A 14935-nucleotide genomic window follows, 5' to 3' on the forward strand; every position below is an offset into this window, starting at 1 on the left:
TATTAGTATAGTACAAAGTTTCAATAGCACAGTGAAATTTGAAATTTATTTTTTACCAAAGAAATACCACTGTCTTTACCATCTTGGTTATATAATTCTGTAATATTTAATGAAGCACTTTGTGTATATATAATTGTGCTATATTGAAAATACACAATTTTTTGAAAGATTCTTTAATTTTGCTCCTTTCAGTGTGTACTGCCATGTCTACTCTCACTGTTTCTTCTACTTTGCCCATCATAGATTTTCATCCATCCACTTAAAGTCTGTGAACCATGTCTAAGATATGATATATAAAATCTTTCAGTATTGAAATATGATTATTTAAAGTAGGATATAAAATAGATTTTAAATGAGCATTTGATAAAAGTAACCCTTAAATTTCAATATTTGTGAAATATTTCAATGTATGTAAAATATTTACTTAAAATAATACTTAATTTAAAAGAATATTTTTCCAAACTACATCCATTTGATATGTCTGTAGAATATTCCTTTCCTATGTTGTCACTACTAGGTCCCCACTTCAGGAGGTTTCTGTGTATTTATCTGATATTTAAATCTTTTACTTGATTTTAGAAGGATAGTGGTCCTTAATGTATCCTCTAATTTCTTATTATTTAAAATATGGTTAAAGGTAGATTCAATCAGTTCTGTTCTTTGTATGAATGCTGCCAACTAAATAAATGCAGCCCTCTGAGTGTTGTTGCAAGCCAGGTATAGCTATTGTTTATCACACATTTCTGCTGTAAAATATCACTGAAATGGCAAGGATACAGTATACGAGAATGCTTACCTAAGCTGGGTCAAAGATACGTACAATTCAGCACACATGTAGTATCATATGGCATAGATACAGATGATAGAAAAAGACATGCAGACAGACACTTGCATACACACATACATACATGGCGTTTGGGGGGGTACTTAAAGTAGATAATCCATATGTTTATTTGATATAGAAACTGTTCCAATTGTTTCAAATTGTTTAATATCTGTCAACAGAAATCTTGTTGATTGTCTTCCTACAACCAAAGAAAAAAAGTAAAATATTTGTTATGATCATTAAGTCTCACAAATATTCCTTTACAGATAAGATCTAATATCTTGAGTCCTCATTTTATATATTGTGTGCACATAGCTTTTCACAAATTCCAATTACAAGTCTATTTCAATAATTAAGTCTTTACAATACCTACTGTTTTTCTATTAAATTTCTCCTTTTATTAGTTCAATTTCTACCTTGTGCTACTAAGTTCACTCACTAAACATATTCTGGTCATTTTCTAGTTGTTATAAATAGTAGCAATCTTGCAATTCCTTATTAAAACACCTAAGGAAAATTGTTTTTATTTTAAGGACTGTGAGCTTAAACCTCATGTACATCTACTATGTTCAGAGAAGGCCATTTAAAGTCTTGACTTTAATATTTTTACATTAAAATGATTGTCTTCCCAGGATATTACATACATATTCAAGGAGTAGATAGCACTTTAACCGCTTTTAAGAATCTATAAAATCCTGGAACCCTTTGTGCCTTCGGTATTTTCACAACAACAAGGAAACAGCATATTCAGAAAGAAACAAATAGGAAGCAGAATAATAAGAATATTAGCAAAAATATTACAGAGAAAGCAAGCACTAGGACAAAGGTCAAGAAGGCAACAGAGGGGACATTGTGGAAGGGATATTAAATACATTACAAACTCGATCAAAATACCCTCAAACATGGAGTGATGTTGGACAATTTTAACGCCAGCAATTAAGAGGCACAGACTCTGGGTGTGAGTCTCTGGGTGTTCGTGGCCACCCTGGATTACATACTAAGTTTCAGGTCATCCAGGGCTATCATCCTTAGAAAAGTTTGTGAAATAGGTGTTAAGTACAGTAAATGTAAGGAAGGGCTCCAAACAGACACTCTTCATTTACAGTATACCAATTATTTTAATGAGATTGTCATAAGTATGTAAAGATTCTTGTTCTAACACACATGTAACTAAAATTTTCTCTAACACATCTAATGGTAAAATTGAGGTAATGTCTAAGTCTTGGGGGTACAGCCTCTAAGGCAAATTTGAGTCATGAATTTCTATATTACTAAATATGACTTTCTGCATTGCCAATAAGGCCTGCATCTTGATCCCAGTCCTAAGCTAGTATATGAAAGAAGAAAGAATGCATCCAGCTTCCAGATATGCTTATAGTCAACTCATGTATCTGTTGTGTGTTCTGCTATAACTTGTGATGATAGTCCTTTCAGAAGACAGACTCATCAAACTCTTTTAATAACAAAATAACAGTTATGATGACAATCACTTTAAAGAGAAATAAAACTATTATTGTGTTATCACATTCACCGTGTTTATCATTATATCTTATCTATCTATCTTATCGATCTTATCTAATCTATCTATCTATCTATCTATCTATCTATCTATCTATCTATCTATCTATCTATCTATCTATCTACTTTTAACATGCCTTACTAGCTCAGTGGACCTTCTGTGAAGCCCATGGGTCTTTGCTGAGCAGAAAGCTTCTAGACAGCCCTTCCAGGGGTCCCTTTCCCTTTACTCGTACAATTCTGATGGTTTTCCCTCTAGCTCTAAATCTTTTCTTTCTGTCTTGCTGGGGTTATGGCTATCCCTTTCCTCCTCCTCTTGCAACTTATCCTGCACAACTCTAAGGGTCCCATCCATCTCTTTTTGCCCAGCCATTGGCTTTTTGGCAATTTTTTATTACCAATCAAATTCAGCTGGGGGCAGGCTTCCTTTGGTTTGTGTGTGGGATACTGCACACAGGAGTTTTGTATTTTGTTTTTTGTTTTTCTTTGTTTGTTTGTTTTCTCTTGTTTTTTTAAACATAATTAGCAAAAGAACACCAGATGCTAAAAGATTAATTTAAAAAGAAAAAAGAACCCTTATCAAAGTAGATTTTGAAAAATATACCTTATATTTATGTTCAAATAAATAGGAATAGGTCATTCATCAGTTGCATATTAACAGTACTACAATAATCATATGGTAGTACTCAAATTAGTTAAGTTCCATTAAGAAACAACCTATACAATGTGTGCGTGTGTGTGTGTGTGTGCATGTGTGTGTGTGTGCGTGTGTGTGTGTGTGTGTGTCTGTGTGATGAATACAGTACTTATTGTAAAACTTTCACTAGGCTTGAAAAATTAAAACAGGGATTACTGAATGAGTCTGGGGTTTCAGACAATTGATCTTTATAGTCTTTTTTGGCTAAGAATAATTTCAAAAATTTAGTGACAGTTTCAGTGGGATAGCACAAATGAAAATATATATTCTTTGGTTCTTGGGAATAATATTCTGAAGCTGTTAGGACTTTTTGATGTGTGGTTCATTAATTCTGATGTTTCTGTGGTTCTGCTTGTGGTCCAGAGGACCTGTCTTTGGAGATAATGGGCTATTAAAATCACCTACTACTAGTGAGTCAGTGTTAATCTATGTTTTTAAAACTAGGGGTTCATTTTTTTTTATGAAATTGATACAACAAAGTTGGGCATAGAAATGTCTTCTTGGTTACAAATTCTCTTAAATGGACTGAAGCGTGTCTTATTATTTCTTCTAATTAGTTTTACTTGGAAGTCTCTTCTGTCAGATATTGAGAGTGATAGACGATTATTTTCTGCAGAGTAATTTTTCCATATTTTTTAAAATGCTAAGGGAGAATCTATCATTAAAGTGAACATGTGTTATGGTGTGTTTGTTTGTAGTAGGTAACAAATAGTCCTATTTTGTTTCTTGATTTGTTTAGTCGGCCTGTATTGTTTAATTGGGGAATTGAAGCTATTAAGAGTTAAAGTTATTATTGAAATGTGTGTTATTTGCAGGCACATCATTGTTAATTTTCAGTGCTGTTGTATTCTTGGTGGTACCTTGTGTTTTCATAATTATGTCTTCATGCTTGCTCTAAAAATATAGACTTTTTGAGATTTTTAAAAATTGTAGATGATAAATAAGTTACATATTTTGCCATTTATATATTTCATTCAGTGCCATATCAAGACTAATTAATCTAACAAGATAAATGAAATGAAAGCCAGTTACTACTTATAACATATTTCCTAATTCTGTTATTTAAAATAAATTAATACATTTTGGCAACATACCTTGCTTTATTTGCTACTCCATAATTCTATTGGGACGCCTGTTGTATCTGAAAAAAAAAAAGAAAGGTCAGATGTTACTTGTAGCCTTTAAGTCAAAGAGTTCTCGCTCAGTGGTAGAAAGTGTGCTTCACAAACACAGACTGTGTCTTCTTTTATCAACAAACATATTTTCAGATCTCAATATAAAGAACCAAAAGACATATCTCCTCATGTAACTGCAAAATAATACAATCAAATAGGGAGTAATCAAAAGTATAGATTGGCACCTAGTCCATGAGACACAGCATCTCAGAGTTAAGCTGGAATGTGAAGCCTAAAACTAAGATTGATCAAAATATGGGCCTAGCCTAGCTAAATGTTGCTAAGAAATCAAGCCAAAACATGTCAAAGATAACTAGACTTTGTGCAGGAATAATCATTTTTTTGATGTTTTTCACTTATCCATCTATGTGTCTATGTGCTTATTAGTGTGTATCTGTGTCTGGGTGAACATGTACACATGCCATGAAGCATTCATGTAGGTCTTTGTCATTTGACAACTTGTGTGACATCTTGTTCTCTTCTTTCACATATAGGCTATGAAAATTGAACCAAGGTCACCAGGCTTTGCAACAAAGGCCTCTACTCACTGATTAGCCCTGTATGTTCAAAAATAATCATTTCTTAAAAATCTACTTACTTGAAGATTTTAAGCAAATTTAAAATATATAAATTCATTTTCATATATTCTATAATGTTCATGATGATGTTTCAAAAATAAAGACACAAGAAACTTTCCAAATTTATAAAATTTCTAATTGTGTTCCCCCACCCCTCCTGGTGTGTGTATTTGTGTGTGTGTGTGTGTGTGTGTGTTTGTGTGTGTGTGGTTGCGTGCACACGTGTGTGCGTGCATGTGTGACACAAATGATGGGGAGGCATTTGCTGCACTCACCAGTGCATTTACTTCTGTGGAGGAAAGCTTACTTCCGCTATCTTTGTCTCTCTTATCCACTTTATATTTTTGAAACAAGGTTTTGTTTGAATCTAGACCTCATAGTTCATTCAATACTAGCTTGACTGGGAACTGCAGGATACCCTGCCCCTTCCCTTTCCCCATTCCTATAATTATAGTCACCAAGGCAAATTTTAAGTAGATGCTAGAATCAAAACACATGTGCTTGCATTGGCATGGAAGCACATTTGGCCAACGGATCTCTTTCCAATCCATTTACTTTTGTACTCTGCTATGTTCAGTGTAGCCTTATTTATAATAGCCAGAAGCTGGAAAGAACCCAGATGTCCCTCAACACAGGAATGGATACAGAGAATGTGGTACATTTACATAATAGAGTACTACTCAGCTATTGAAAACAATGAATGTATGAAATTCTTAGACAAATGGATGTACCTGGAGGTTTCTAAGTGAGGTGAGGTAACCCAATCACAAAAGAACACATGTGATATGCACTCACTGATAAGTGGATATTAGCCCAGAAGCTTAGAATACCCAAGATACAATTTTAAACCACATGAAACTCATGAAGAAGGAAGACTAAAGTGTGGATACTTCGATCCTTCTTAGAAAGGGGAACAAAATATCCATGGTGGGAGTTACAGAGACAAAGTTCTGAGCAGATACTGAAGGACTAGCCATTCAGAGACTGCCCCACCTGGGGATCCATACCATAAACAACCACCAAACCCAGACACTATGGCAGATGCCAAAAAGAGCTTGCTGACAGGAGCCTGATAAAGCTGTTTCCTGAGAGGCTCTGCCAGTGCCTGATAAATACAGAAGTGGATGCTCACAGTCATCCATTGGACAGAGCACAGGGTCCCCAATGAAGGAGCTAGAGAAAGGACCCAAGGAACTGAAAAGGTTTGTAGCTCCATAGGAAGAACAATATGAACTAACCAGTACCCCCAGAGCTTCCTGGGACTAAACCACCAATCAAAGAAAACACGTGGTGGGATTCATGGCCCTAGCTGCATATGTAGCAGAGAATGGCCTAGTCGGTCATCAATAGGAGGAGAGGTCCTTGGTCCTGTGAAGGTTCTATGCCCTAGTATAGGGGAATGCCAGGGTCAGGAAGTGGGAGTGGGTGGGTTGGTGATCAGGGGGTGGGTAAAGGGATAGGGGATTTTTGGAGGGGAAACTAGGAAAGGAGATAACATTTGAAATGTAAATAAAGAAAATATCTAATAGAAAAGAAAGAAAAATGAAAAAGTAGAATATGTATATATAGTTCATATAGAATATGTATATATAGTTCATATACATATATATGAACTACACCAGAACTTTAAAACTGAAAGGATAACCAACCATTTTCAGGCAATCTTCCAGGCCACTTGTCAATGGTTGAGAGCCTGGACGATGCTGTCTGGTTTTCTCTCAGAAGGAGACTTTTTCCAGGTCCTGGAATGCTGTCAAAGCAGCCAGTAGAAGAGCACTCCGTCAAAGGTCCAATTCTTTGTGCATTTACTGCAGAGCTGCTGTGCTGTGTTTCCATGTAAAGCTTTGATCTGTTCTCTGGATTTTCATTACTCCTAAGGAGATTGTAAATAGTAAATTCTAAAGCTGCTACTTTCACTAAAGGTCTATTAATTTGTTTGCATTTTAACAATACTGCCACAAGATTAAATGATGCCCATGGAAATGGCATGTGTTGAAGGTGTATTTGTGTGTGTGTGTCAGTTTATGTAACTCAAGAGATATTGCAAATATGAAGCTAGATTTTTAAAGGAAAGGGGATAGGTACAATGATGTGTACCTTGACAGATAAGATTCTGCTTATCTAGACTGGATATACTTATTTTCTTCATGATGTTATTGGAATATTTAATAAAAAAATATAAAAAGTAACATAAAATACTAGATGTTCACTTTATTGTTTAAAAGTGTTTCTTATTTGAAAATATGTTATACCATCTTATTAAAGATATATATTTTATAAATTATAATGAAACATATAGCAACACGTGAAATTTTGCCCTCTTCAAATCTTTGTAGTAATTTTCTATACCAGAATTTTTGAAACACTGGGTCCCTTGTCCTTATATGGAATTGAGGCCTCATGAGTCTTTTTTTTTTTTCCATGAGAACATATAGAGAGTTAATTGTTGCAAAAGAGAATGAATCTTCTTTTGTGGTTGCTTCAGTTCCATGTAAGTTCTTCATCTTTCTGTGAGTGAGACTTCACCCAAGTTCTTGTAATGTACTCTGGTTCAACTCATTGGCTCACAAAGCTAAGTGTGTGAAATAGTCTTCTCTGTAACATCAGCACCGAAAAACAATATTCATGTCTTCCAAGCAAGAATTCACTCAACCTTCACAGACAAGTTAATAGATTTTTTACAAATATCATCTTTGAAAATATTTGCCTTATCCTATGTTATCCGCATGTTTTAGGTTAGTATCATTCAACATTTGGCACTGGAGAATAACTCATAAAAACGTAAGGGGCGAATGTAATACTTGAGTTGGTAATCAAATGAACCAAAGAAGTATATGACGCATTTACGTCATTACATCAGTCATTACATCATTACCAAAGCAGCAAGGGTGGTTACCAGTCTGTCATTTATACATCTTCACAATTAATAATTTTTAAGTATTTTGTGGTCTAGGTTTTCTTTTATTCCCATATTAATCTTTCCCTGTACCACAATATGCCTGTATGGAAAGTATAGAGACTAAGGATATTTTGTGTCCAGGCTCCCTCTAGTGGTCAAAAGGTTTACTGCACAGAAAAAGTCATTTATCAACTAGTAGGGAAGTAAACCATTGGTTTTAAGCTATGTTATGTAAAAGCCAATTTAACATTCAGTATTTGCATTTGTGAAATATTTACAATAAGATTATGTCAATATCACTGCCTTAATTACAAAGTTTCAAAAATACTCAGATGAAAATATATTTGATTTACTATATGAAAATAAAGAAGAGGAGGGGGATAGGGGGAGGACTCTGTGAGGGAGTACAGGGAGAGGAAACTGTCTGAGATATAAATAAATTAATTAGTTAAAAAGAAAGACAAAAATATTAAAACAAAATATCACATATAATAAGCAGAAAATATTGTAATCTGTAATAGAGTGATCAAAATGAAGTCAATATTATATTATTTCCAAAAATTAATAATATTAATTAACATTAACAATTAACCTTCATAAAAAGCATTTTGCTAACAATTAGGATTTAGAGAACAATTATTGAACCTACTATGCTTTCCACATATACGTTTTTTAACTTACTTGTTTAAGTAATATTGAACTGATTTTCTAATGCTCAATTCTTCATAGTAGAGGTACTTATAGCGTTCCAGTTCTAATACTCGCAATGCTCTGCTAACTTTCAGTTTAGAGAGTGTCAATTTAAGGCTTCTGATTTTGGTTTCCATTGCATTGATTGTTGAAGTTGTATAGCTCTCCTTTAAGAATTCTGAGCATGGTTTACCTGTTGCTTGTGCCTGGAACATTAAAAGCATGCATGTCAAAAAGCAATTACACACAGCTACGGTGGGTGTTTGACGACGGTAGTTTTACGTTGGTCAGATTTCAAATATAACTTAAGAGATGCTAGAATATCAAGTACTCATCAATATTAATTGTATTGCATCAGCACAAAATTTGACTTTCTCAATTCTTAATGAGAGGTACTGGGCTTAAAACCAGATCTTCCCATATGCTAGGGAACCATTGTAGGGCCTGTATTTATAAAAGAAAAAGCTATAGATAGTTCAAACGCTTAGTGGACACTTCCTTTAAGCTCATGGACCTCAAAGATACTGACTGGGAATTATAGAGGAATGAAGGATGGAGGAAGGAACCATAGCTGTGTAGCAGTTGAAATTTAAATTTACTTATCTTATAAGCTAAAAATCTATGAAACACATAAGAACCAACCCTCACTATGTGAAAACATGGGTTGCTAGTTTGTACACTATCCACACATAAATTATCAAAATTTCAGTGCAAATTACTTACACTGAGATCAAATATAGATACCACTGTTAATCTATGTTGTAAAACAGACCTTGGAAGTTAGAATTCAGAAAACACTATACATACACACAAACAGATAGATAATCAGACCCAAATGTGCATTGAACAATAATAGTTTAAGAAGGCTACCAACCTAAGGGAGGATGGGAGAGGTTTGAGGTAGGTGTTGCTATGAGGGGAAGGAGGAATGTAGAAGAGGGAGAGAGTGATATGATTATTTCATTTAAGGTTAGGTTAAAACAAAGACACAGACAAAGGTAATATGACTGAAATAGTCAAGAGAACCTTCTAAAATAGCTTGGAAACAGGATGAGAAAATTATTCAATCACTCAGACCCAGATAATTCCTTAGGTAAAGGAAGAACTAGAGTCTCTATGCATAACAGAAAACCCCAAGAATGATTTTAATATTGAAGGCTAATTCTTCCGCGTGACCTCATAGCCTGAACAGTTCCTTCTTACTTTTCCCTTCAGATCACCTTGTACTGTTTTGTTTGGAGCAATAGAGAAAGTGTGTGAGCAAATAATTGAGCAGGTAAATTGTAAATGCCATCACTTAAAATGGAGTCTCTATATGGAGCGGAATTATATCTGAGGTATATACTCTAGTAGCCATGGCCTAGGTAGGAGGAGAACCTTGTGATGTAAGGTGTTTTAAAGATTTGTATCTGTTCTATGTAAATGTGGGGAAGGCAGGCAATGGTACCTTTCAAGGCCAGAAGAAGGCGTGGGATCTTGTGGAGTCAGAATTACAGGTAGTTTTGAGCTACTCAACATAGGTTCTGAGAACTAGACTCAAAAGACTAGTGAGCATGCTGAACTACTGCAGAATCTTAGGTTTGTAAAAGATCTCAGCATCAGGGCTGGAGCGTTGGTTCAGAGTTAATGAGCTTTATGCTACTCACTGACTTGAAATATCTTTAGTTTTCAACATATTATTTTATGACTAGAGTTTCGGTTATACAAGTTTTGAAGCCTTTAATTCTTGAATTTTCACTAAATAACACCCAAAAGGAGCTTCCTCATATCAAAGGAAATAATCCCAAGAATTAATAAGTGGGGCCATGTAAAATTAAAATACGACAGTAAAACTGGAATTCTGAGGCGATCTATAAAATTGAAAAAATATAAATTGTGTAGAATTGACAAAGATCTCCCTCCCCCATTTTGTGGACTGCCTTAGGGGAAAAAAATGGAAAGGTGAGGATGAAGTCAGATGGCTTTCAACACTAAGTTAAACAATATCCCTATTTCATAGCACTGACCCCTTGAGTTTGGTAGCCATATTGTGGGGATGCTAGGCAACAAAGAGAGTCTCTAGGCTTTGAAGTAGAGCTGCTTTCTCTAATTGAGTTCCAGCTAATAGTTGTCAGCAACGTCTAGGGAAACTAGATCAAAAACAACAAAAAAAGCATAAAAATGTTGGAACTACTGTAGGAGATTTTTATGCCCAGTTCCCTTCAACTGAAATTTCTTAAATGTAAGCAACTTTGTCTCTAGAATATTATTTCTAGTTAGAACATGTGGAAGAATGGAAGATATTATCTGCAGTACTATAACAGAAAATCAGAAGTGTATGCTGGTTGGGAAAGAGCCTAGCACTCACAGTTCCTCAAAAGATTATGTAGTATTATCACATAACTTAACAATCTCACCAATAAGTGCCAAGAAAAAGAAAAAAAATGAGAATGTGTATAATCTTGTGCATATAAGTATCACATTATGCTGTAAGTGAAAACAATATCTAATGGGTCATTAAATAAAATGCATGACATAAGAGAACACTAGCAATAATAAGAAATATAGCAGTAACACCTACTACAAAAGGAATGGACTTTGAAAACATCATGTTAAGTAAAAGAAGCCAATATTTCTATTTGCTTGAGTTGTCGAGAAATAGGTAAGTCTGTAGAGAAAACATAGCTTGATATCTCCCTAAGACTGAGTAGGAGAGGGTTATGTCATGGAGGAAAAGCATGATATTTATTTTGAAAATAAAAATAGTTATAAAATTATGATTAGGACAGAGCTATGAATATATTAAAAAACATTAAATTTTACAATGGAAATATTGCATATAATGGACAGTAATTATATATCAATAAATTGATCTGAAATTGTCTTTAGAGTCATACATTATGTTTATGTACTTGCTTGTCTTTAAAACCTGGTGAGATATCAAGTCACAAGAGAATCAAAGAATAGAGTTTTTAAAAAGTTTTACATTTCCTATTATATCAAGTCTCTCACACTGCTTAAACATATTTATTTATGTGCTAAAAGTATAGAGAGATTTGTACTTTTCTCAATTAGATTAATTTTGGGCCCAAAATTGAACCGTACCATGCATCCTGGCATTGTTGCTGGAGTACTCATTTCAAGTAGGGAGGTTTCAAAATCCCCATGAGAACCACAGTCTCCAATATCCTGTCTATGATCTGTCATCTTAAAGGATTTCCCAATTCTGTTAATATGTAATGAATAAATATATGTTAACAATAACTGCTTAATAACTGCTAACAGAACATCTTTATAATAATATATTTTATCATGAACACTATGTCTGGAAATTGTATACTTCTTATTTAATTGTAGCTAATTTCCCCTCAACGAATTCTAATTAAGAATAATTAGAATTATCTTATGCAAATAATCATATCATATGCAAATAATATAATATGAATTAGTATATTTTGTGTAACAGTTAAGTAACAGGTATTACGGTTTGAAGCAGTATGCACATATATAACATTAAGTCCTCATCATCTATCACCAGAGGTCAGTTCAAAGTATGAAAAGAAAAAATAAAATTATACACAAGTGATACACTAAAAGATACAAATATATATGTAATTACTGACTATGATACTAGTGTTACCATAGTTAATTAAAAGTAACTGAGGAGTGGTGAGAACAACGGGAAGTAGCAGTAGAGTCTGAGCAGGTACTACACCATTATGTGAAGTGAACTGAATCAAGACTGTTCTGTTGACAAAAGTTATTTATCAACAATAAAAGTTTAATTATAGAACTTATTTTAAATCATTTGCACTTTCTGTAAACTATTTAGCAGACCTAGAAAATGGAGTCTTTGAAGAATTCTAATACTCAATATTTACATATTATCCTCTAGGAGTAAATATGACTAAATAAATTGTATGAAACTCTCAAAGAATAAAAGTAATTTAAATATAAAAAGAAAATAGGATTGAATAGTACCTCCTTCCTCCCCCCCCCCCACACACACAAACTTAAGAACAACAGACTTTTAATTTGCAAGAGCAGTGGGGGAGGTTGCTACATGGGAAGGATGTGGAGGGAAGAAAGGGAAGAAGACATGATGTAATTATATTTGAATTTCAAAAAATAATTTTGAACCTCAAAACAAAAATAAAAGTGATGAGATTTGTAAATATTAACATAACAACTCAAGGTAAAACAAAATCATGTAAAATTTAGGAAAGTTATTTTGTCTAGGCAACATTGTTGTTTGTTAGATATGTGCATAAGGATACATTTTCTGAGTGTTCAGGGAATTAATTTTCACCAGGCAACAATGCATGCCTACAGTAGCCTCTGAATCATTCTATACCAAATTAGCAGCATTGCTTTGCTCAAGGTAACTAGTGTTCTTCTTAAAATAGCAACACATTGGAATGTCCAAATATTTAATAACATGTGCACTTTGTGCATATGGAAGATGCCAACAGCAACAGGTTTATCTCCATCATATGTATACCATACACTATAAAAGGAAAGATGCAGAAGAGAAACAAGCTTAATCTAGATAATTATGACATTGTTAGAAGTGACAGAATCTGTGTATGAAAATCTTTGAATCCTGAAGACAATGAAATTCAAAAAGAATGAAAGAGTAGAAAATCATATAAGAAATAAGCTTTTGTGGCACATGAAGTGGAACACCACTGATTCTACATGCCAAAGACAGTGTTATGTCTGCTGTCAAAATCCCTAAAGAATACACGGAATATTTTAATATTTTTCTATTAAAACATTTGGTTACAATGTTGAAATATATTATGTATTCGTAATGTATACTTATATGTAATATGTATATATTCAGCACTTAGGAGGCTGAACCTGAAGGATCACATTTTGAAGCCAGGTTGTCCCTAACATTCAAAACATTGTCTCAAAAATAAGTTTGTTATAAGTTTCTGGAGCACACATTAAAAAACCTGTTATTTTAAATGCTAACAACCAAGTGTAGAGTAAATTTCCATCTAGGCATTGCTAAGATTACAGTTAAACCACTGGACTTGTCTGACACAGTAGGAACTTATTTACCCAGCTCGTTCTTTTCCTACTTCAGCGTCTTCTTTCTTCTGAGTCTCCACACTAAGTTGAACAGATTGTTTTACGTCACTGAGTCCTTTGCTTAGGTCTCTCATGTCATCTTCAGACTATTAAAAACGTGGGATATAGTTTAAAAATTCTAGAGGCTCCTATATCTTCTTTCAAATATTATTATTCAAACGTTTGTGAGGAATGTGGTTAGAGGGGTATAATAAATATAAACTTAATAAAACAAGCAAAGAAGAAAAAACAACTACTTTCTTCAAATATCTCAAATTGACACATATGTACATGCTTTATTTTGTTAAGTTGCTAATTCTTATTTGATAAAAACGCAAGATGATGGTAGTAATCATTAATAAAAAATTAAAGGTAAGTTAATATTTCCCGTGATGTTTACCATGATCGGTGAACAAATGTCTTAGAAGGAATCCACAGGTACTTCTTAAGTCCTAGACTGAGTGTAAGAAAATTATTTCTACATTTATCTGGAAATACTGGCAATACTTAACATTTAGTAGTTTTAAGTAGGTTTTTCTCCAACTTCCATAAATATTTCAGATGAAAGCACTAATATTTCCTCAAACCTCTCTAGGTGAATTATCACCATTTACTAAAAAAGTGTGATGCACCATTTACGTGGATATAAATATTTTTATTAGAATTAAGGGGATATTTTACATTTAACCCATGCTCAACCATTCATAGAAGAATCATGTCCAATCTTTTTATTTTAATATGGTGGTCCTACTTTTAAGATTCCATAGCATTTAGACTCTGACACTTTATTGCTTTTAGAGAAATGGGAAAGCAGGCTAACAAAATGATTTGCAAGTCATTCATTATTACCTGATAATTTATATATTTAATCACTCATGTTGTTTTCTCTTTTTAAGTTGTTTGACTGAAATACTGCCTAAATAACCTAGAGTTTTCTCTTTGAAACTGAGCAATAAAATAAGGTTCAGGTATAATTTGACACAGGTCTTCTCTATTTCTTGGTAACAAAAGATGAAAACATCATGGAAGCTATGCACCAGCATATGGAGAGATGAACCCTTTAATAATAATAATGTGGGCATGCATTTACATTTCACTCACATGAATACTTCCTTATGAAATTTCCCTCGTGTCAAAATATGATAAATCTATAACTAATAGTTCATTCAGTGTCAGTAATCCTTAAATTTTACTCTGTTCACACTGCAAATCATACAGAAAAGATTTCTTACTGTGAATCCAGTCTCACAGTTTAATGGGGAAGCTGTTTTTGTGTGTGCCCAGAGATAGGCAAACATGCTTTCACACACATCTCCAGATAGAAATTCCCAAATGATACCTGTGGTAGATGCTGTTTGATGCTATTTGTACCATTGCTGACATCACCCTCAATCATTCAAGGAAGACATCATAGGTGTCTTAGTTAGGGTTTTACTGCTGTGAACAGACACCATGACCAAGGCAAGTCTTATAAAAAACAACATTTAATTGGGG

At 33.7% G+C, this 14935-nt stretch overlaps 1 protein-coding gene across 1 annotated transcript in view; it reads right to left on the bottom strand.

Annotated features, from left to right (window-relative positions):
• Positions 1-905: 905 nt before the first annotated feature.
• The window catches only part of LOC110306817, an 85015-nt gene continuing 70985 nt past the window's right edge, over positions 906-14935 (bottom strand). Inside the window, exons 34-39 of the mRNA XM_021178941.1 lie at positions 13433-13548; positions 11468-11588; positions 8375-8589; positions 6444-6667; positions 4136-4182; positions 906-1025 (exon numbers count right to left, since the gene is read on the bottom strand). Of these exons, the coding sequence (XP_021034600.1) occupies positions 4142-4182; positions 6444-6667; positions 8375-8589; positions 11468-11588; positions 13433-13548 (717 nt within the window). The 3' untranslated portion in view covers positions 906-1025; positions 4136-4141. The remainder of the gene's footprint in view (positions 1026-4135; positions 4183-6443; positions 6668-8374; positions 8590-11467; positions 11589-13432; positions 13549-14935) is intronic.

Source organism: Mus caroli, chromosome 2, assembly GCF_900094665.2.
Source record: "Mus caroli chromosome 2, CAROLI_EIJ_v1.1, whole genome shotgun sequence".
In the NCBI taxonomy this organism is placed as follows: Eukaryota; Metazoa; Chordata; class Mammalia; order Rodentia; family Muridae; genus Mus; species Mus caroli.